Source organism: Muntiacus reevesi, chromosome X (genome assembly GCF_963930625.1).
Source record: "Muntiacus reevesi chromosome X, mMunRee1.1, whole genome shotgun sequence".
Classification (NCBI taxonomy): Eukaryota; Metazoa; Chordata; class Mammalia; order Artiodactyla; family Cervidae; genus Muntiacus; species Muntiacus reevesi.
The window spans coordinates 137,627,916-137,649,712 of NC_089271.1; the positions used below are offsets into that span (position 1 = coordinate 137,627,916).

General features: G+C 42.8%; 1 protein-coding gene across 5 annotated transcripts in view; it reads left to right on the plus strand.

Moving 5' to 3' along the window:
* Positions 1 to 21,797, plus strand: part of AMOT (angiomotin) — a 61,493-nt gene that overhangs the window by 18,959 nt on the left and 20,737 nt on the right. For all 5 annotated transcript variants that reach the window (XM_065915887.1, XM_065915886.1, XM_065915890.1 and 2 more), the window contains 4 exons: positions 5,783 to 6,278; positions 11,282 to 11,426; positions 12,338 to 12,430; positions 15,096 to 15,241. In XM_065915887.1, coding sequence (XP_065771959.1) covers positions 5,783 to 6,278; positions 11,282 to 11,426; positions 12,338 to 12,430; positions 15,096 to 15,241 — 880 coding nt within the window. The remainder of the gene's footprint in view (positions 1 to 5,782; positions 6,279 to 11,281; positions 11,427 to 12,337; positions 12,431 to 15,095; positions 15,242 to 21,797) is intronic.

Consider the following 21,797-nt stretch of genomic DNA (forward strand, 5'->3'; position numbering starts at 1 on the left):
GGGACAGAGGGAAGGTTTCAGTGTTGGACAAAAATGATGACAGTTATATGTGGTATTCCTGCCTGATTACCATGGGTAATTATGGGTGGCTTTTTTCTATAGGCAGCCCCCAGACGAGGCCTGTGATCTCTTTGATGTCTAACTTTTTGTCTCCTGTCCCCTCTTACTCATTTGGGAAAGAGTCTCTTGGCTTGAAGTATAGTGGGTGACTCAGGAGAGAAAGAAGGCAGTCAAGGGGTGGAGTAGGGTGTAGGTAAGAGAATGCACCTGGCATTTCCTGGTATTTTACTTTTTTCACCTTCAGGTCCTGTTTTTTAGCCAGAGGCAATTCACTTTGGGCTCCACCCGTAACTTTGCTAGTTTAGGATTTTTTTTTCCTTAACTCAGGTTGATTTCCTAACCCTTTTCAACCTCTGCTGTGCAGCTTTCAAAGGGCAGGAGCCTAACTTCTGATAAGTGGCTTGGAACAGGAAATGGGGTAAGGGACAGGGCCCTTCCGGTTTAAATGAGCAAGAATCTGATTCCCATCTGCCCAGTGAAAGACCCAGGGAGGGGTTGGTCCATTGGACTGCTTAGCTTAGTGGAGACCCATGCAAGCCAGCAACATGTCAGTGAAGCTGGAGGGTTTTGTTTTCCTCTTCTCATCAGCATGGAAGAGTCTGGGGGGACTCCCTCCTGTATGTGGATGGGATGTGTGTGTATTGCCTTGTGGGAGGGGAACGTGTTGGCTGGGGTGTGGAGCAGAATCCAAGCCCCGCTCAGCACATGGCCTGCCTTCCCAGGAAAGCTATTTTCAGAACTCATTCAGGAGTATTGTTTGCGATCTGAAATGACTCCCACAGTGTTTGAAGCTAGATGGAAAAGCCCTTTGATCTGCCTAAATAAATACTAAGGAGCCCAAAGAGGGTTGTTTTTTTTTTTTTTCCTTTCCATACTGATTAAACCACCAGAGAAACTTAGCTGCATATATTTAACTGGAAGAGATTTGTATTTTCTCCTCCCTCCTATGTTATCTATGGATCTCTTGCTCTGCTCCCCAAAGCAGTAGAGCCCACGCTGATTATCTTCTCTTGAGCAGTATTTTAACACACAGGTTTGCGGAAATAGTTTGTGTTTGTTTTTTTTTTTTTCTCTATGGGAGAGAAATGGTGTTTTTTTTTTTCCCCTCTATGGGAGAGAAATAGGGTGCTTGATATGCTCAATGAATGTACCTGCATGCTCAGTTGTGTCTCTTTGCAATCCCATGGACTGTAGCCTGCCAGGCTCCTCTGTCCATGGAATTCTCCAGGCAAGAATACTGGGGGGTTGCCATTCCCTTCTCCAGAGGATCTCCCTCACCCAGGGATCAAACCTGTACCTCCTGCATTGCAGGCAGATTCCTTACCACTGAGCTACCTGGAAAGCCCATGCTCAATGAAAAGTCAAGCCTAAAACAATCATAATCAGAAGATGCTCTTTGTGAGTTCTGGGTCTGCAGCAGACAAACTGGCAATAAAATTTTTTTGCAGAGCCTGGGGTGAGGGTGTGGCATGTGTTGACGAATGCCTGCCAAGGGGAGGACCTTGAATGGCTTTCCATAAGTGTACCATTTTAGGTGGAGGCACGTTTTTCCTTCTTTATTTCCTTTAAACCAACTAGATAGACAGTTTGTGAGTACCTTTCCAAGTAACTGCTGCTAGTACCAAACAATTAGAAGACAAAATACTTAGTTCTTAATCCACAAATTACAGATCAAGATTCAGAGCAAACTCTGAGCAAATTGTCATCCAAAAAAACCTTTGTTGACCTTCAGAAGTGAAGTGAAGACGCTCAGTTGTGTCCAACTCTTTGCGACCCCATGGACTGTAGCCCACCAGGCTCCTCCATCCATGGGATTTTCCAGGCAAGAGTACTGGAGTGGGTTGCCGTTTTCTTCTTCAGAGGTGCTGTGAAATACTAGAGATTTGCTGTTAAGATGAACACAATGTTATAAACAGTCTTTTTTATTACTTCATTTTCCCTATGCCCTCCTCCCCACTTAAAAAATAAATATCCTGAATGCCCTGAACTCCAGATGGGAAACAAGGCCAAGCCATCTGAAGAATTAAAACTTTGTTGAATCTTTGTCTAAGTGCTGAGCCTTTTCTGCAGCCGGGGTTTATACATTTATCAACTGCTTTTAAAAATCAAATCCTTTCTGTTTGTAAAGCAGCCACCTCCTTTCAGTTGTTGACATCGTGCCCAGATCTGAGGTTTCTTGAAATCCTTGTTTAGTGGAATCTAAGGGTGACCTAACTCTGTAGCTCAGAGCAGAGTTGGTTGTGCAAGAGAAACAATCAGGAATTTGCAGCTCTCTCCAGGCTTCAGAGAGTGACCATCATAGAGCCTGGGAAAGGCAGTTTCTGTGGAGAGAATAAATTGGGTTCCAGGCTGTTGGCACCTGATCTGGTGAGAGGGTGTATAGGGGAGCTTGCATACGTGTAGGTCAGGACTGTCTTGCGTGCATTGGGGGTTGAGGTGACATGTGTCTGGGAAGAGTGGGGGCTCTGGTCAGCGAGGGGGCAGGATAGAAGTTGCAGTGTCAGCTCGATTGCTTTCCATTTGTGTCCTCACAAGCTGTCTCTGGGTGGGGATCTTCCCCAGCTTTGGGGAGACGCTGATTTTGGTCCCTGGCCTCTGTCCCGCGTGTCTGTCAGGTCTCCTATTCCACAGAACACTGGAGGCCCAGGTTGTCTTAGGAAGGAGAAGGACAAAGGGAGGGAAGGGGCAGGGAGGCAGGTCAGGGCTTCCATGGGATCATGTGGTTCTGTTGTCTGCACGCGCCTTGTTCCTGGTTAATATGTCAGTGGAAGGAGCTGGGGATAGTGTCTCTCACCCAGCTGACACCCTTATTACTATTATTACAATTATTCTGTCTTGAGTGTAGGTTTGCTTCCTCTGACATTCCCCCAGCTCTATCCTATACCCGTCGTTCTTCAGTCCCCTTCTCTCAGGGGGAAATTCACACAAGCATTAATACTGTCCTGCTTTTTCATGGTGGGCGGATGCTGAGATCCAGATGGAGTTCGTTGGCTGGAGGGCTTTCTCTTCTTTTACGACTGCCCAAGCCTTGCTTTGTGTTTGCAAACCTGCCAGGGTCGGACTGCCTTGGTTTTACCAACATCACGGTGCACGGAAATCTACTTCCTTTTCCAGCCTGGGGAATGTGAAGGGCAGCTGCCTCTTCTCCATTTATCTCTAGGCGGAGCCCACAGTCGTGGCCATGGCCACTGCCATCCTGGGCTTATCCAACTCTGGAGCCTCCTTCCAGGCACCTCGTGGTCACCCCTTCTGCGAGGCCCCTGGGAGGCCATGTTCTGTCCAGGGCATGGGGAGGCCTTTCAGTCTACAGGTGGAAGAGAGGTCAGTGGCTGGTTTGTTTGAGAGAGAGGTCTAGGTTGCCGGTGGGACCCAGGGGAGCTGGGGGGAGGAAGCCCAGTTCACAGCTGGGCATTCAGTCTTTAAAAGAGAGCACCTCCCAGGACTTGGGTTTACACATCCTGGCAATGAGGTTGAATGTTAATATGGTCATTTTCCCCTTAAAATTTGAGGACTGGATTAGACAACATGAAATTTCAGCTCCTCTTTTCTGCCTGAGACATCAGCCCTAACAGATCCCAGGATGCCATATTTTAACTCCTAATGATATATATATATATATATATATATATATATATATATAAGGTTGGCCAAAAAGTTCGTTCAGGCTTTTCTGTAAGATGTTTTGAAAAACTCAAATGAATTTATTGGCCAACCCAATTTATAATAGCTCTTATTCAAAGTGGAAGGAGAGTACATAGTCCATTTAACCTCTGAGGAAATTAAAGATCCACAGTATGAAAAATGGAGAAAGACTCCCCCCTCATAAGTTTATAAACAGCTCCCATGCTTCGGATTGCATGAGTGCCTTGAACTCTCAGACATAAGGGTTATGTAGGGTAGCAACTTTCCAGTTGTCATCATGAAAACCATGTAAATTCTTCTGTCCACAAGTAGTTTGCCCACTTCAGTATTTAGCAATTATTTATAGTGACAGATATGTGAAATTGGAAGAATGTGGGTACACCAGAGGCACTGATGGGATTGAGTGACAACCTTCGACTTGAATAGGTTTGAGGGCTCTGCTGAACATCTGGGTTATTGGGTATGTGTGAGCAAGTGTTTGGAATGGTTTTGTACCTGTAAAAATCTGTCATAGTGAGGATCTCTTGTAGCGATAGACAAATGAACAGTAATGATAACTGGAGTATGTGTGGGAGGGAATGTGCTTTAGCATCAGGAATGCCAGTTAAAAGTTAATTGCTCCTGGTGATTTGTCCCAGTTTCACCACAACTTTTATGCAATTTAGTGCAAAGATTAAGTGGATATCCCATAAGTAAAATCACTAACAGGGTCAACCATTATCATTGGGAGGTAGATATGAGACTGTTTGTAATTCCTATGGAGCTCAACACTGAGAAGAGCCCAGTATTTTAGTAATTCATTTGTGACCTCGGGAACAAAATAGTCTCATGCAGATGAAGTAACTTGAGCAAGGTTACACAGCTAGTAAGCAGTAGGAAAAGTCTCCAAACTCTGTTGGGATCCAAATCCTGTGCTCTTAGCCATCTGTCTTCCCTGGATTGAGAAATACCAACTGTAGGACAGGCATCCACTGGATGTGGGAGTATATTAGGTTAACTGGGCAGGGGCAGGGAGGTGAACAATTTTTTGTGTGTGTTCGGTTTATACTGACAGATATTCTTCCTAGTTGTGGCAATGGTGGAAATGATCCGTTTGCATACGCTGTTTCCATTAATGGCTCATAGTCCAGTATTAGGTACCAAAATGGAAAAGTCATATTAAACCATGTGCTAAAGTTATCTTTCTGGAACTTTCTATAAGTAATAGGTTGGGAATCTGAACATCACTACAAATCAGTGCATTATATTTAATAGTAGTGGAAAGAACCTGAAAATGGCACTTAGGTTCTACCCTGGCACTGTTTTTAACTCACTCTGTAATATTTGGCAGAATATTTCTCCTCTCTGGACCTCAGTTTCCCCCTCTGTTCACTGACAGAGTTGGACTAAATAATTTATTTAAGGTCTTTCCAGTCCTTACATTTTGTGATTCAGTACATCACAAATTGTGTGATAGTGTTACTTGTAATCCCTTCCAACTCTTGGAATTATTGCTGCTAAAAAGCATCATTCAGTTATTAACAACTGTCATCAACAAAAATTATTTGGTATCTGTAATGTAGTATGTACCTGTATATCCTCAGGTAGCTTTTTCTGACTATATGAATTATCCAAGAGAGTTGCAGATAACAAGATGAGGGGTGAATTTGATGACAGTTTGCTCTTTCCTTCTGGGCAAGTGGAACGAACTTTCTGTGACTATTTCTGTGTGCTGGGCTACATACAGTATGCCAGAAAAAGCTTAGTTTAAAATCATGAGGTGACAATTACATTGTCAAAGTTGCATTTGAAATGCTTAGACTTGAGAAACAAGTGTATAAAGATGCATTACTTTGATTTTCACAAAGCAACCTTTGAGATCATCTGATCTGTCCTCCATAGGATCACACCTCTGTGGGTCAGGTACTGAGAGGAGGCCAGGCGTGGAAGGGACTGGAGAGGTCTAAGCAGAGACCTTGTAGTCCAACCCTGCCTGCTTCTCATTTTGCACCTGTTCTAGGGAGCCTGGGAGCCTCCACATATCCCTTTCTTGTGCCTTTAAGTGGGAGCTTAACCTGAGTACACCCTCCATGTTTTCCAGGCCAACACAGGACATCTCATTGCCTTTGTCAGCCCGGAACTCTCAGCCTCACAGCCCTACTTCTTCCCTCACGTCTGGGGGTTCCTTGCCCTTGCTGCAGTCTCCACCATCCACTAGATTGTCTCCTGCCCAACACCCCTTGGTCCCCAACCAAGGAGACCACTCGGCCCACCTGCCTAGGGCACAGCAGCATTTCCTTCCTAACCAGGCTCACCAGGGGGATCATTACCGTCTCCCCCAGCCTGGCCTGAGTCCACAGCAGCCTCAGCAGCCACAGCCACACCATCACCACCATCACCAGCAGCAGCAGCCAGGAGAAGGCTATTCCGCTATGCCACGAGCTCAGCAGTCGTCTGCTTCATATCAGCCAATGCCAGCCGACCCTTTTGCCATTGTTTCCAGAGCCCAGCAGATGGTTGAGATTCTCTCAGATGAGAACCGGAACTTGCGACAGGAGTTGGAAGGATGCTATGAGAAGGTGGCGAGACTACAGAAGGTGAGACCTCTGTATGGGGCTATTTGAGTCTTTTTGAAATCTTATTTGTTTAATATTGATATAAAAGTGTCCACTTGTGGATCCCTGTATGACTTATGGGTGGGTCTTCAGGATTCTTTTTTTTTTTTTTCAGGATTCTTATATCTGAAGGTTAGATGGAGCAAACTTTAGAAAAACTTTCTTCCTCTCTTTCTATAAGTAACATTTCACAGAAACCATAGCCCCCAAGAAAGCTTAACTGAGTGTTTGAGAATTATGAAAGGCAGGGAAACTGCTTCAGAAGGTCAAGAATACTGGAGAGGTCTGTATAGAAGTACCTGCCAGCATAAAGACTTTTCCTTTTGATTATATTTTCCCAAATACAAAATACTGAATTTGAATCTTAACTATAAATCCATAGTTCCCAGAAAAATCTCATCATTGAAGTTAGATCCTGCCCTGCCTTGTTCTGGAAAGGGCCTAGAGTACATTTCCAAGTGGTAGTTCTCAATGTAACTCATTTTAAATGCCCTTTCCTTTCCCTGCTTCTTGCTTTGGTCCTTCCCTGCAGCTCAAATGAAACATCTGCTCTCCTTTGGTGTGTGTGGGGGGGCAGGAGGGGTTTAGCACACCACAGATGGGTGACAGGTGACAGCCCGAGGCTAAGGAAGTAGCAAACGGAGTGTATGTCCCAAATTCACTTTCTTCCCTGGGCCCCTCCTGAGTCTCTTGCAGCTGGGACTTTAGGTCTTGAGTTCCCTAAGCTAGGAACCTTAGCTCTTGGCTTCCTGTGGCTGGTGGTGAATAGGGTTCTGCCTTTGACAGCCTCTTTGCAACTTCTGTCATTGTGGAGCTCCTTTGGTTTGATCTCCCAGACAATTACCAAAGGAGCTCCACAATGACAGGAGAAGGCAATGGCAACCCACTCCAGTACTCTTGCCTGGGAAATCCCATGGACAGAGGAGCCTGGTGGGCTGCAGTCCATGGTGTTGCGAAGAGTCGGACACGACTGAGCGACTTCACTTTCACTTTTCACTTTCATGCACTAGAGAAGGAAATGGCAACCCACTCCAGTATTCTTGCCTGGAGAATACCAGGGATGGGAGCCTGGTGGGCTGCCGTCTATGGGGTCGCACAGAGTCGGACACAAGTGACGTGACTTAGTAGCAGCAGCAGGGATGTGAGGATGAAGGTGGAGGAGGGAAGGGAGGTTGCCTGGTATTGTTGAGTAACTCTGTCCTCAGGAGACACCCAGCAGTGGAAATTTCAGGGGCCTGAATGAAGTTAACACTATGTAAACACCAGATCTGAGTCCTAAAGGAGAGGACGGCTTATTATCAGCTAAGTATTTTTACGGAACAAAAAAATGCCTTTACCGCACCTAATGTTCCCAAGTCTGGATGGATGGGGGCTGTTGAGTGAGAAATGTTTCTTCCTGACTTTGCCCCCAGTTTGAAATTTTCCCTCTTCTCTCATACCTGCCCCTGTCCACTCACATTGGTACTCACACACTATAACCAGACTGGTCCAGTTTGGCTGATTAGGTTTAACAGTTGACACTGCTCCCTAAACTCTCTATTCATGGTGGCCCTGGCCTCATCTTTGATGTAGTAAATGAAGGGTGAACCCAGATCTTCTACAGACTCTCTTTTCTAGAGGATAGTGATTTTTTTTTTTTTTTCAGGGGGAAGATGGGTGGCAGGGAAGTGGAGCAGAACAGAGTCTGGGTTGTTGTTTTGTTTTCCGATATGGGGAAAGATGCCTCAACCAAGTGCAACTGGGACAGCTTGAGTGCTGGGAGAAGTGAAAGTTGACTCAGTGCTGCAGTGGGTTAGAGGCACAGGTGTGTTAAGAAGAGGACAAATGAGGGGAATAAGGTAGATGTCAGCTGGTGCTGGAAAAAATAAGAAGGCCTGAGGCTCATGAGGGGAATAAGTAGATAGAATCAACCTGGAAACCCACACCATCCTCTCTCTCCCCTCACCTCCCACCACAGACCAAACCAACGGATATGCCCTTCTGTGACTTCTTTTCCTGTTGACAGATATACAGCTTGCACTTTTGGTGGGGGCAGTATCTACAAACGGTGTAGGGAAAGGATTGGTACAATGTCTTGAAATAGTACTCTGAACAACTTGAGTAAAGGGACTGCCTTCCATGAGGGTGCGGAATAAAAGGAACCCTATACACTGCCAGTAGGAAGGTAAATTGATGTAGCCACTATGGAAAACAGTATGGAGGTTTCCCAAAAAACTAAAAATAGAACTATCATATGACTCAGCAGTTCCACTCCTGGGCATATATCTGAAAAAAAAAAAAACAAACACTAATTCAAGAAGATGCATGCACCCCAGTGTTCATAGCAGCATTGTGTATTATAGCCAAGATATGGAAGCAATCTAAGTGTTCATCAACAGATGAATGAAGAAGGTGTGGTGTGTATACACACACAACGGAATACTGCTCAGGCAGAAAAAGAATGAAATTCTGCCATTTGCAACAACATGGATGGACCTGGAGGGTATTATGATAAGTGAAATAAGTCAGAAAAAAAAATACTGTATGATATCACTTATATGAGAAATCTAAAAAATACATCAAACTAGTGAATATAACAAAAAAGAAGCAGACTCAGAGATACAGAGAACAAACTAGTGATAACCAGTGGGGAGAGGGAAAGAGGGAGGAGCAACAAAGGGGGAAGGGAGCAAGAGGCACAAACTATTGGGTATAAAATAAGCTACAAGGATATATTACACAACACCAATTTCCCTGGTAGCTCAGCTGGTAAAGAATCCACCTGCAATGCAGGAGACCCTGTTCGATTCCTGGGTTGGGAAGATCCACTGGAGAAGGGTTAGACTACCCACTCTAGTATTCTTGGGCTTCCCTGATGGTTCAGATGGTTAATAATCCGCCTGCAATGTGGGAGATCTGGGTTTGATCCCTGGGTTGGGAAGATTCCCTGGAGGAGGCAACTGCTACCCACTCCAGTATTCTGGCCTAAGAATTCCATGGACTGTATAGTCTAGGAGGGTCACAAAGAATCAGACACAACTGAGTGACTTTCACTTCATGAGGAATATAGCCCATATTTTATATAACTATAAATGGAGTATAACCTTTAAAAATAGGGAATCACTATATTGTACACCTATAACTTGTACAATATTGTATGTCAAATATACTTCCATAAAAACATAAACAAAGGGGACTGCCTTCCAGGTGTGGCATTCTGTGGGGCACTAGAAAACCTTGTACTCTGAAGACGGCCCAAAGCAGACCAGCACCAAGCCTGCTCTTTCAAATAGAAATGTTTATTTTCTCTTCCAAGCACTTGAATTTCATGCAGAAGCTTTATTGGGCTCAGGCCTTGCAGATCTTGTCTCTAAATGCCATTCACCAGTTTTCACCTTCTGTGCTGCTATCTTGGTACCATCTGCAAGGGAAAAAACACTCTCAAGTTTGCTCTTTTCTGTGGCGTAAACTTCATTTGTTTGCAGGCAGTCATGCCTCAGGCATCACGCTGGAGCTAGGGCAGGTGCAGTCAGAGTTGTTTGGTAACCCCACCTTTCCCTGAGTCTCCCACGGGGCGGGGGAGGGGTCTCTGACATTTCTCCCCCTAAAGTAGCCTAAGCTTTGTTAAGGAGGATAGTGGAAAGCTGAGAAGGAATGCAGAATGGTTGCAGGAGTCAGATTTTACTTGAAAATTACTCAATAGGCAATGGGGTTTACTTGTCTTATGCAAATCATATGCAAATATCTCTGTGGTTGTGATATGTACAATGAAGTTCTACTGGTTCCAGAGAGATTCTGGAGTCAGATTTCTTATTTTCTTCCCAATTCAGGTTGATTCAGGGTGGGATCCTTTCTTTTTGAGGTTGTGTGTGTATGTATACATTGTGTGTATATGTGTGTGTGTTTACCTTTTACAAGATTTGCTGGAGTGTCATAAAACACAACTCTAATCATGAATTTCTGTTAAAAAATCTGTTATGGTGTCCCACTGACTACGGGATAAAGTCCACATGCCTGGCATTAAAGCCCTTTTATGATCTTACTCCAATCTATCTTTGCAGCCAGATCTTACCAGCTTCTCCCTGTGTACCCCACAGTGTCCAGCCAAATGAGACTACTGGTCATTCTGGGAATGCATTCGCTCACTTAGAATAGAATACCCTTCCCCTCACCTCTGCTCATTGAAATTTAACCCAGCTTTTAGGATCTGACTGTAAATGCCACCTCCTCCCTGAAATTCTTCTCCTCTCCCTTCACCCCCAAACAGGAAAAACCTCTTTCTCCCCTACAATTTATAACACTACTCCAACTTTTCTTAATAACATATCTTTCCCAGTATTCTTTTACTTGATTAGATTGAAAGCTTCTTTAGGGCAATTGTAATGTCCTTATTCATATTTACACACCCCACAGTGTTTTAAAGAGTGCTTGTACTATTTGGCCCCTGGTAAATGTTTGTTAAATTGAACTGAACTAGCTAATGAGGATGAGGCTTAGGGTTTTTAGGTTTCATCTTTGCCTCTGCCTTCTAGTAAAAGGCCATCTCAGTCTTCTCTTTCCTAAAATGGGGGAGAGGTACTCTTGTGTAGGCCAATATCAGCCCGGTTCAAAATAAACATATAAAAACCCTTTGAATGCTTTGTAGTAACTATATACATTATTATTATTTTCTAAATTAAGAAAATTCTTACTCAGAAAGGAAAATCATTTGTAACTATATTTATGAAATTTATCCTCTCCTACAACCTTCTCTGAAGACAGATAAATATATTTGTTTTTAACCTAAGGAAATCTTGGGGACTGGTGAGTTAATTACTGAGCTTGAGGTTGAACTTAGAAATTTTTCCAGGAAACTTTTCTTATCTGACTGTGTTATGCTTGTCTCCTGTCCATCCATAAATCCCTGGGAAAAGTTGTCATTAAGGATTTGCATATATGTTTTCAGATCTTCTTCCCCCATCCACTTCTTACCATCATCACTGTCTTTCATTTTTGTTGCTGTTCAGGTGGAGACAGAAATCCAGCGAGTCTCAGAGGCATATGAGAACCTTGTTAAGTCATCCTCCAAAAGAGAGGCCCTGGAGAAAGCTATGAGAAACAAGCTTGAGGGCGAGATTCGGAGAATGCATGACTTCAACAGGGATCTGAGAGGTGAGAGAATCACTGAGGGTATCAGTCAAGACGTTGAAGGGAACAACAAGGTCCTACTACAAACAACAAGGTCCTACTGTATAGCACAGAGAACTATATTCAATATCCTATGATAGAAAGGGAGGTCAGAGCCCACCAGTACCTCTAGCAGTCAATTAAAAAAAATTCCCTTTGATAAACTTCAGTGAAAAGAATATAAAAAAGAATGTGTATATAGATATAGATCAGAATCACTATACTGTATAGCAGAAATTAACACAACATTGTAAATCAACTATACTTCAATTTTTAAAAAGGGTGGTGAAGGGAAGGGCTAAGCTAAGGAACACATGGTGAGGCTTCTAGGTCTTGTCCAGCCCACTGGGATGGTCAGCAAATTGCAGAGCATAGACAGGCTAGGTTTTTGTGATTACAGTCGTGTCTGGTCCTAAGCTTTCTTAATCAAAGTGGGATGAACTGATGTGTAAATCAGATGGTACTCCTGTCAGGTCTCCTGGACCCAGTTGGCCTGCCCCCATAGTCTATGCTACTTGTCTTCCTTTCCTTTCTGGCTTTAAAGATTTTATAAAGATTTAAATTTAAACATTTTATAATAACTCTGGTGCTCTTTTTTTCCCAGTGAATGAAAAATATCATATATTCAGGGACAGATTCCTTGGATGGAATCTAGAAATTTGCACTTAGGTTTTGTCAGTGAGGAGTGAAAGTGTTAAAGTACTTGCCTCCTACTTTCCTGTCATGGTCTAGTGTCATTTTGGGATCCACGTTTGCAAACCTTTGTCTGTGTCACCCCTTCTTGTGTAATAAGAAGAGACAGGCTTGTTTTGCTCAAGATCAGTATTTAGAGGGCAAATAGCTTGTGCTTGGAAGTTTGTCCTCAGGGCCCTGTTGATTGTCTCCAAATTCCACAGAGCGTCTGGAGACGGCCAACAAGCAGCTTGCAGAGAAGGAATATGAGGGGTCAGAAGATACAAGAAAAACCATCTCTCAGCTCTTTGCAAAAAGTAAGTCTGAAAGCTTCAGCAGCAGGTATTCATGTATGAGTGGGAATGAGGTGTATGAAAAGGTTATGCAGTTCTATATAGCCTCCTAAAACAGCCAGGAAAGAGTGAATGTCATCTAAGGATTCTTTTTCCTGTTCAAGCACCAAGTTGGGAGATTGTGTTCTTTTCCTTCTGGCCACGAAGGCTGCTTGCCACAACACCGAGTCACATCAACATAACTCCTTCTGTATTAAAACAGAGACGCCCCTTGGAATTCCGGCTTTTTGTCACAGCTAGCTGAAAAGGACCTTGGTAAACTTGGGGTCCCTTAATATTGAAGGGACTTATCATTGAAGGCTGCATCTGCTGGTTCTGGAAGAGATGAGATTACCACGTAGGACTGAGACTAGTGCTTAGAATACCTAACCTGTACCTGGGGCTCTCGTCAACACCCTTTTTATATCATATGATTCCATATTGGAGGATTGCAAGGAGAACTAGAGAGAGACCACAGCTAAGGCCTCAGCTAGTGACTCTAGTGTGGAGTTGGAGGTTGTGCGGGAGGGCAGAGGTATGTCTTCCTCCTAATAGTGTTTCCTTTGTCTGGAAATACTCCTAGGACTTGGACAATGAATTAATCTTTTTCTTTATCGGGTCCCTAGTGGACTCCACCCAGCTAGACAATGCTTCATTCTTTCCAACTGCCACAGTAAAAGCAGCAGTAAAAAACTACACAGTCCATAGGGAGAGACAGGTCCGGAGGAAATAGATGATCTCCTCTGACTTCTGCAGATGCCCAAGGCTTGGTGGCCGCTACCCTCGGCCTCCACCAGTGTGGTTCTCAGCTGTAGAAGTGCTTCGTGGGGATCTGTCGGGCTGCATCTTTGCTGGGCCTCCACATGACCCTTTCAAGTCATTCCATGAGAATTCCAGTCAGCTTTTACAAGTTTGTTTGATCTTCACTTACAATATCCCCCTCCCTTCCTGGGTTGCTCTCTTGTGCTTTGGCTTCAGAACTGGGGCTTTTTTTTTTCCCTTCCTCATTTCCCTGAGCTTCCTGTTCTTTTGTCAGTTTGCCTTAGAGGAAGGAATGTCGCATTTCTGGTGTCATCAGTGCTTAGTGTCAGTTGTTGTGAAGTGTAGTGTCAGTGGTGTGTAGTGTCAGTGGTGTTCCTTGGAAGCTACTTTGCTGGTGGAGATGGTGGTGGCCTCCCAGTTTAAAACAAACCAGAGAATGTATGGGTTCTTAGCCCTGGATCTGCGACTTCACACTTCTCCCTGTGTGGAGATGGTATTTCAGGTGTCCTGAGAGTTTTGCTGCTGGTTTCTCAAATGTGGTCATTTAGTAGATCAAACTTTATTAGCAGCAGCGTCTAAGACTGTTAAACGGTTCTAGAAGGAGCCTAGTAGGTAGGGAAGAGGGCATGACTTGTGTGGCTCTGTCATTTCTTTTGCCTTTGGGCATCCACAGGGTGCTACATGGTTGGAAGTGTGGCAGGAGCCAAGAAAACACTCTTGAAAAGGCCCCCTAGACAGGCCAGACCAACCTAACCCCAGGAGAAGGCAGTCTGGTACAGTATAAAGAGCTCAGAACAACCTGGCCTTAAGGGTGTGGGACATGGTACAGGTTACTCAAGCTCTCAGAGGCTCTGTTTTCTCATATGCACAATGGAGAAGAGACTAATACAACATCTGCCATGTATGGTTGTTCTGAGGATTAAGTTAGTACAATACTTTGTATGCAATAAGTATTCAACAAATATTTATTTCTTCCCAAGGTACATCTGAATAGGTATGTAAAGTCAAGATGGGAAGGAAGGTAGGCTGCCCTATTAAAGTCTCTCCTACAGGAACTTTCCTGGCAGTCTGGTGGTTAAGACTCTAAGCTTCCAAGGCAGGAGGCACAGGTTTGATCCCTGGTCAGGGAACTAAGAGCCCACATGCCATGCCTTGTGGTGTAGCCAAATAAAGTCTCTCCTAAAGACTTAAGTATCCATGTCTTGAGAGGAAGGGCACTCCTCCTGCACTGAGAATCAAAACTGCTCATTTGAGTTTTTATGTGAGGTCTGTCAGAGTTAAAAGTGGAGGGACCTAGAAAGGCATGGGGCATAACTACATGTGTCATGGTCATCTGTACCTACAGTGTGATCTCAGATTGACCTTAGTTTGAAAATTATGTTAGTGAATAAAGGGTGACATTGCCAGTTTTATGCATTTTTATGCAGTACCATTTTTTTCTGATCAGTTTAATATCGATTTTTTTTATTGATTTAATAGACTGTCTATTGAGGAAATGATGGGGAAAATTTGTGGAGGCTCAATGGCTCATTGGCCAATACAAGACTGTTTGAAGAAATAAAATGGAGGAGACAAGCCTACCTGTTCTTCTGACATATGTGTGTCTGTATGTGTTTTTGTGTTCACCTTTGTAATATTTTTCACAATACTTTTGACATCTGTTTTCTCATTGCTTCTGCACAAACCACCATTTTTAAGTGATTTCTAAATTGACACAGCAATTTAGTGGTAGAACCAGTGGTAAGAGTCCCGATCCTGGCGTCCTGCTTCTTGTCGCTGGGTGTTAGAACACTAAAATGTCCAGGAATGGGTATGACTATCAGTTTTGCTCAGGTAAGGTTTTGAGCCAACTCTGGAATTGCAGTATTGATATTTCATGTCCTGATAGATAAGGAGAGCCAGCGTGAGAAGGAGAAACTGGAAGTGGAGCTGGCCACTGCCCGTTCTACCAATGAGGACCAAAGGCGACACATCGAAATCCGAGACCAGGCCCTGAGCAATGCCCAGGCCAAGGTGGTAAAGCTGGAAGAAGAGGTATGTGTAGTTTCCTCAGGTGGTGTGTGAACTTGAGGGTAGAAGAGCTAGAAACTGATGGCACTGGGTTGGTGGGGGGGTCCCATTTTGGCAAACTGGCAGCTGCATCATCCCCTGACAGGAAGTGCCATCTGCTACTTCTAGTTATAACTGTACTGATGTGACTGGAGTTGAATTTTTTGTCTCTTCTCTTCAAGTTCCTTCCTTTTGCTCCAGAATCGAAAGTTACCAAGGTCAAGGAGTGATTTTCATTTGCTCATTTATATAATAAGCCAACTACCCTCCCTCTCCAAATTCTATGTATTGATAGCTAACCTTGCCTTAAATTAAGCTAATGACAGATTTTGTGTATATATCTGTATCTATAGGTGTAGATAGATAGATATACATATGTGTCTATATCTATATGTGTGTATATATGTGTTTACATATTTGTATTTTGTGTATATATACACACATCTACACATACGTGTGTATACACATATCTCACTGATTGTCTATTCTGAAATTGGAATTAGTAGGGAAAAAATAGCCTCCGTTATAAGAAGTTTGAATCTTTACAAACTTGAGATTAAAAAAGAAAGTGTTCAGTTACAAAGCCTTACACATTATGGCTATTATAGGTGAGGTGCCTCTCCTACTTTCATTCATTGCCTGCTTCCTCTCCCTCAGTAAGAATGTTCTAGTTCTTAAAGATCTTCTGACTTACAAATACCCTTTGAATTCTTTTGTGGGTGTTAACATGCTTGTTGGAGCTGCATGTGGGCTCATACTTTTCTAATAGATGGTGCCATCTAACCTATGATGTCCTTTAACCTGAATTGTTTAATCATTAAACTTCAGGTTGCATCAAGTCAGGCTAACGTTCTGCTTCATCAGTTGTCTAGATCAGAAATACTGCCAAGTTTCTTTATTGAAAATGAAGGATACTTGTACATGCCCTGTGTCCAGGTCTTAGGATCTTAGCACTCCCTCTAGCTAGCCCTTCACCATACCTCATATATTCCCTTCCTTTCCCTTTTTGCAAGGAGATCACAGAATAAATTACAGGACAGGGTTAAGACTGTGTTCTTTTAGAGAAGGGAAAACTGAGAGACCCACTGAGAAGTAGCTTGCTGGTAGTCACATGGCAACTCTTGACAGAGCCAGGAATAAAACTGGGATCTCATGACTCTTCATTCCCTAGACCCTGCTGCCTGTCTCCCCATCTGAATCATCCCTTGGTTCCACTCCCAAAAAGAAAATGTGGGCGCTTGTTCAGATTTAGTAAACCTCTGCATCTTTTAATTAAAAAAAAAAAATTGCTTTACTCATTGGGCCACTCTTTTTCAACAGACTATGGGAAGCTTGTCCAGACTGCATTGAGATTGGGGTATATATACAGCCCACTGCTTCTCCAGGAAGGATGCCCATCCAGTTAGAGATAAACTGGGGATAAACACTCTGCAGCCATCTTGGTTTGCAGTGTCTGAGGGTTCAGTGGCTGTTAATCATGGAAATAACATACATGTATGGAGACAATGTTACTCTGTAGTTCTCACTAGGCAGCCCTCACTGAAACAGTTGCCTGAAATATATTTCTGGCTTCAGACTTCTGAGGCTTTTCTGGGCATTTGTTCCAGAGATTTTTTGTCATTTTCCAGGGCCCCGCTCCAAAACATGTAGATTTACAATTTAAAGAAGCAGCTCTGAATATTGGGCTAGCATTGAGTGATGGCATCTAGTGGTCAGAGATATCTCACATGAGCTCATCAATTATAGTTAAGTTTTTAGTCTTCATCCAACTGGTTGTCTCACAGAGTCTAGTTATTGGGAAATTCTGAGTTGCTGTGGCTAAAGGAGGCAGGACATGTGACAGCGAGCGTAACCTGGGAGCCTTGTACCTGGAGGAATTGCAGAGGTAGAGACCATGTAATGTCTTCCAGAATCTCAGGCTAGATCACCTCTAGCACATGTCAGGGCTTAAAACCACATCTCAGGGGAAAAAATCCATGGATTCCTGTTTACCTTTTCATTTAAGTAGCCCATAAGGGCTAAGTTTGCTCCTGGGTGATGTTTGACGTATCTCCTCCACTGCATTCAAAGGAAAACATTCCTTTTCCTTATCTTCAAAGACAGGAATTGATAACTGAAGTTTTGCTTGTTTTTGCTGTGACTCAGCCCCCACGAGGTCTCATTTTTCCTGGGGTAAAAATTTTAAGTAGAACATTAGGGAGGTATTTAAGATGTAGGTAGCCTTGAAACTAAGGATTAACTAAGGATTAACTTGGAACTAGTAAGGATTCTTCATTGTGATTTCTTCACAAAAATGGTGGACATTTCTAAATGAAGTATTCCCAAACAGAAAATATATATCTATCTGTTTGAGGTGGCTGAAGTCAGGTCATGTTGGAAGGCAGAGGGATATGGCAGATGCCTATCTATGGCTCATAGAAACAGATAATTTAGTCATGGCTTACAAATGGCACCATGAATTTTCCTTAGAAGTTCTTCCAGAGAAAACCTCTCTGGTCTACTTTAATGAGAATTAGGGAAATTTTCCCAAATTAAGCTTTCTTTCCCCCCCCAGGGAATATTTTCTTAGCCTACTAAGTGCAAGGTCACTCAAGTTTACATATTTAGCATTGCATCAAGATGGTCAGGTTGACACATATTATATATTGAATCATAATGTTGTATACCTGAAATGCATGTAATGTTACAAATCAATTATATCTCAGTGATATCACCTGCTTTACAGATGCAAAAATTGAAGTGTAGATAAATGAAGTGACAGGAGATCCTGTGAGCCTACTGACAGGCAGCTCAGTGGTAAAGAACCCGCCTGCTACTGCAGGAGACATGGGTTTGATCCATGATCCAGGAAGATCCCCTGGAGAAGGAAATGGTAACCCACTCCAGTATTCTTGCCTGGAGAAGCCCATGGAGAGAGGAGCCTGGCGGGGTCGCAAAGAAACGGACATGACTTATCACCTCAACAACAACAAATAATAAAGATGGTTAGGGAACGATGATGACTACTTTGATGGTCTGAAGACCCTTGCATCTATTTACATCTTTCTCTTTTACAACATCCTCATTTAGGTATTTTCCTTGAAATCCATTCATCTTTCTAATCCTATTAAGTCTCTTGCCCACGACACTCAGCGTTCACTGTGCTCTAAGCTTTATACAGAAAGGGTGCTTTGGCCTTACAGAGAACTTTCTCCTGCAATCACAACCTCCTTCCTCTTCCAAGTTCAGCACAGATTTTCTCACGGACCCTGCTCTGCTGACATCGAGGGATATGGTATCTTGCTAGGAAGGGGGCATCATTCTAAAGAGCAGACCTATTTTTTAGTGGTTGACTATAATCCTGCTTGCTTATGCAGCATGCAGCTGGCAGAGGTAAATGGGGTCTTTCCATCCCTGCCCTTATCTTTCAGGACACATAGGTCCTGTTGAAGTGGAGCCTTATTAAGCTCCAAGTCAAGATAACTCTGTGTCCTACAGCAGCCATGGTATTCTCGCATTCAAAGAGACTTCCCTCTGCCCCCCACTAATTTGACCTCACTGGAGAGTTTCGACAGATGCCTGGCATATCCACTCACAAGGCTCAGGGCAGTCCAGGCTTCTGGCTGGCTGCTGTCTTATGATGATCCAGAGTGGAGCCATTGCTTGGGTAATTGTTTCAGGGATGGTGGGAAAAAGGCCCTGGCAAGATGAAAGAGGGAAGATGCTGCGGGTGGGCTGCTTACTGAGCAGAATGCACAGGAAGGGATAGAGTGGAATGTGGGAGGGCTGGCAGAAAGAGCCAGTGAGACTTGTTCTTTGACTTTAGACTAGATTGACAGCCACAGAGATTCAGGGGCAAAAAGGGCCCAAGTGTTAACCTTTTCTCAGCTGCAATGTCTGGTACAGATATTTAGACAGTGCAGTGAAAACCCTTAGCGGTGGTGTGTTTTCCAGAGTCCTTTTGCCACTCCTCTCAGTTCTCCAAAACTAAACCCATATTGTTTCATTTCATTTTCACCACCATTCTTCATGGCTCATATTTTCTCATTTCTTGATTCCCTGCCACTTACTTAACTTGTCTTTGGCTTTAAAGAGACATAATTTTCTCTTATCACACACATCCACAGGGCACCCAATATTAGAGGAAGATGTCCTAGGGTTAGACATTTATATGTCTCATCCAAAATAATCCTCAAACAATAGGATTTTGCTGTGATAGGTAAAATTTATACAGTGGTTATAATGGATTATAAATCTGAGGGTATGAATTATGTGTGCATTGAAAGTATAGATAGAAATTCAGATAAAATATGTATATAGCAAGAAATCTTCTTGAGTGCTCTGCTGATGAATTGTTGACTCATTTGAAGGGTGTTTCATTTAAAAAGGACTTTTTTCCATATTTACGGGCAACATATTTTCTTTAAAGTATGTATAGCTCCACTCAATATGAGAAATTATGTCCCCACTCCCAACATAGGTCAAGTTACTTCTCATAGTTTGATATTCTGTTTTTCTCCTGATTTTGGCATTTGAAATTCCCAAACTAAAAGCCTTGTGTATTTTTCTTTAGTCTCCTTAACAGAGTGAACTCCATTCCCTTGGTAGCAAGTTTCTAGACGTGGTTTTATTTTTTACTCTGCAGTTCTTTTAATATCTACCAGTGGACCACAGCTTCTTGGCAGTGGACACAGGCAACTTGCTAATACCAGGGTAATGTTACCAAATTGCTTCAGAGGAAACTCTTACTTGGAGCCATGTGCTCCTGGGTAAGACTAAATCAGATCAAATGGAAATCACTGGAGGCTCATGGAGCAACATGCAACATATAACTTAGTTGTATGAAGGAGAGGAGCAAAGAAAGTACATTTCAGTTGTGACATTTGTGATACTGTGAGTGTTTGGAGTTCTGGGAGATAGAAGGGAAGATGAAAATCAGACATAATAAAGGATGACCTCTGTGACACTGGACTTAATGCTGTATTATTAGTCTGAATGTTCTTTAGTCATTGGGTGTGTGTATATGTTGGTGTTCATCTAGCTCATAATAATCTACCCCCTCTACCTATCCATATTATATATTTTTTATTATTTATTAAGACTTTACTTTTTTTAGGGCAGTTTTATGTTCATAGCAAAATTGAAGGACAGGTAAAGAGATTTCATCATATACTCACGGTTCACCCACAGGCACAGCCGGTTGCCAACGCCCCCACCCCCCCTCCCCCCCGCCATTATCAACATTTCCCACCAGAGTGGTACATTTGTCACAGCTGATGAATCTACATTGACACATCATAATCACCCAAAGTCCATAGTTTACATTAGGGTTCACTCTTGGTAGTGTATATTCTGTGGGTTTGGTAAACATATGTAATTACACATATCCATCATTATGGTATCATATAGAATATTTTCACTGCCTTAAAAATCCCATGTTCTGCCTGTTCACCCCCACCCCCATGTATTTTTTTAACCCTTTGAAAATATTTCCAAATACTTAATATATCCCCACCGTGAACCTTGAAAATTTCCATAGATTAGGAAATTAAAGTGCGGACAGATTATATAGTTGGTAATACATCTAGAAGAAAACCTAGATCTCTTAACTCCAAAATATCCCATGTTATGCCTTGTCTACCAGTGAATAAATGGAGAAGGCTGATGATGAAATCACTTTCTTACAAATGACTGAGACAAATGGGTAGCTTTCAGGGCCCTAGAAGTAATTTTGTAATTAGCCATCCTTGAGAAAATAAATTTGAAAGACATCTGCAGTTGTTGGAAGGAGGGAAGAGATGCCATCACGTGGTATTCATTTGCAGGGATCAGATTTTCCTGAGTCAGAAGGGGGTTAAGAGACCTGCCAAATGCTTGGGAATGGGTTCAAATTGTTGTAGAAGTGCGATGAAAAAACATGATTGATTGAGCTTAAGAGTATTTGCCCTATTCTTCAATAGGTTGCCTTCCTGCAATTCTTACCCCCAATTATGATTCTCCTCTAAAAACTTAACTCTTAATAGAAATGATTTGAAGCCCTTATCTTGACTTTCCAAGCAAAGTAAACACATTTATGAATGTGTTTATTGTTTTTATATTTTAGCATTATAGCTAAGCTATGCTATGTTCATTTTTGTTCCTGTATTTGACAGTTATTTAATATTAACTGGTCACCAAGAGTATAGTGAAGAATGAACTAGAATTAGAACCTAAGAGAGATATGAAGGAAATCTCCAGTAGTGCTGAAGTGGAGAGCAAGGTTTCTCAACTTCAGCATTATTGACATTTGGGGCCAGATCATTCTTTGGTGATTGTGATGGAGGAGGCTATCCTGTGCACTGTGGGGTATTGAACAGTATCCCTGGATTCCACTCACAAATTGCCAATAGCAACCTACCTCCAGATCTAACAATCAAAGATGTCTCCACACTTAATGTTCCCTGGGGACAAAATCATCCCCAGTTAAGAATCATTAGTATAGAGGTAAAAGAGTAAACTACCATAGATTGGACCTTTGAGGTAAAGCAGGAGGTGACAAATTGGAAGAGAAGGTGGGTCTAAA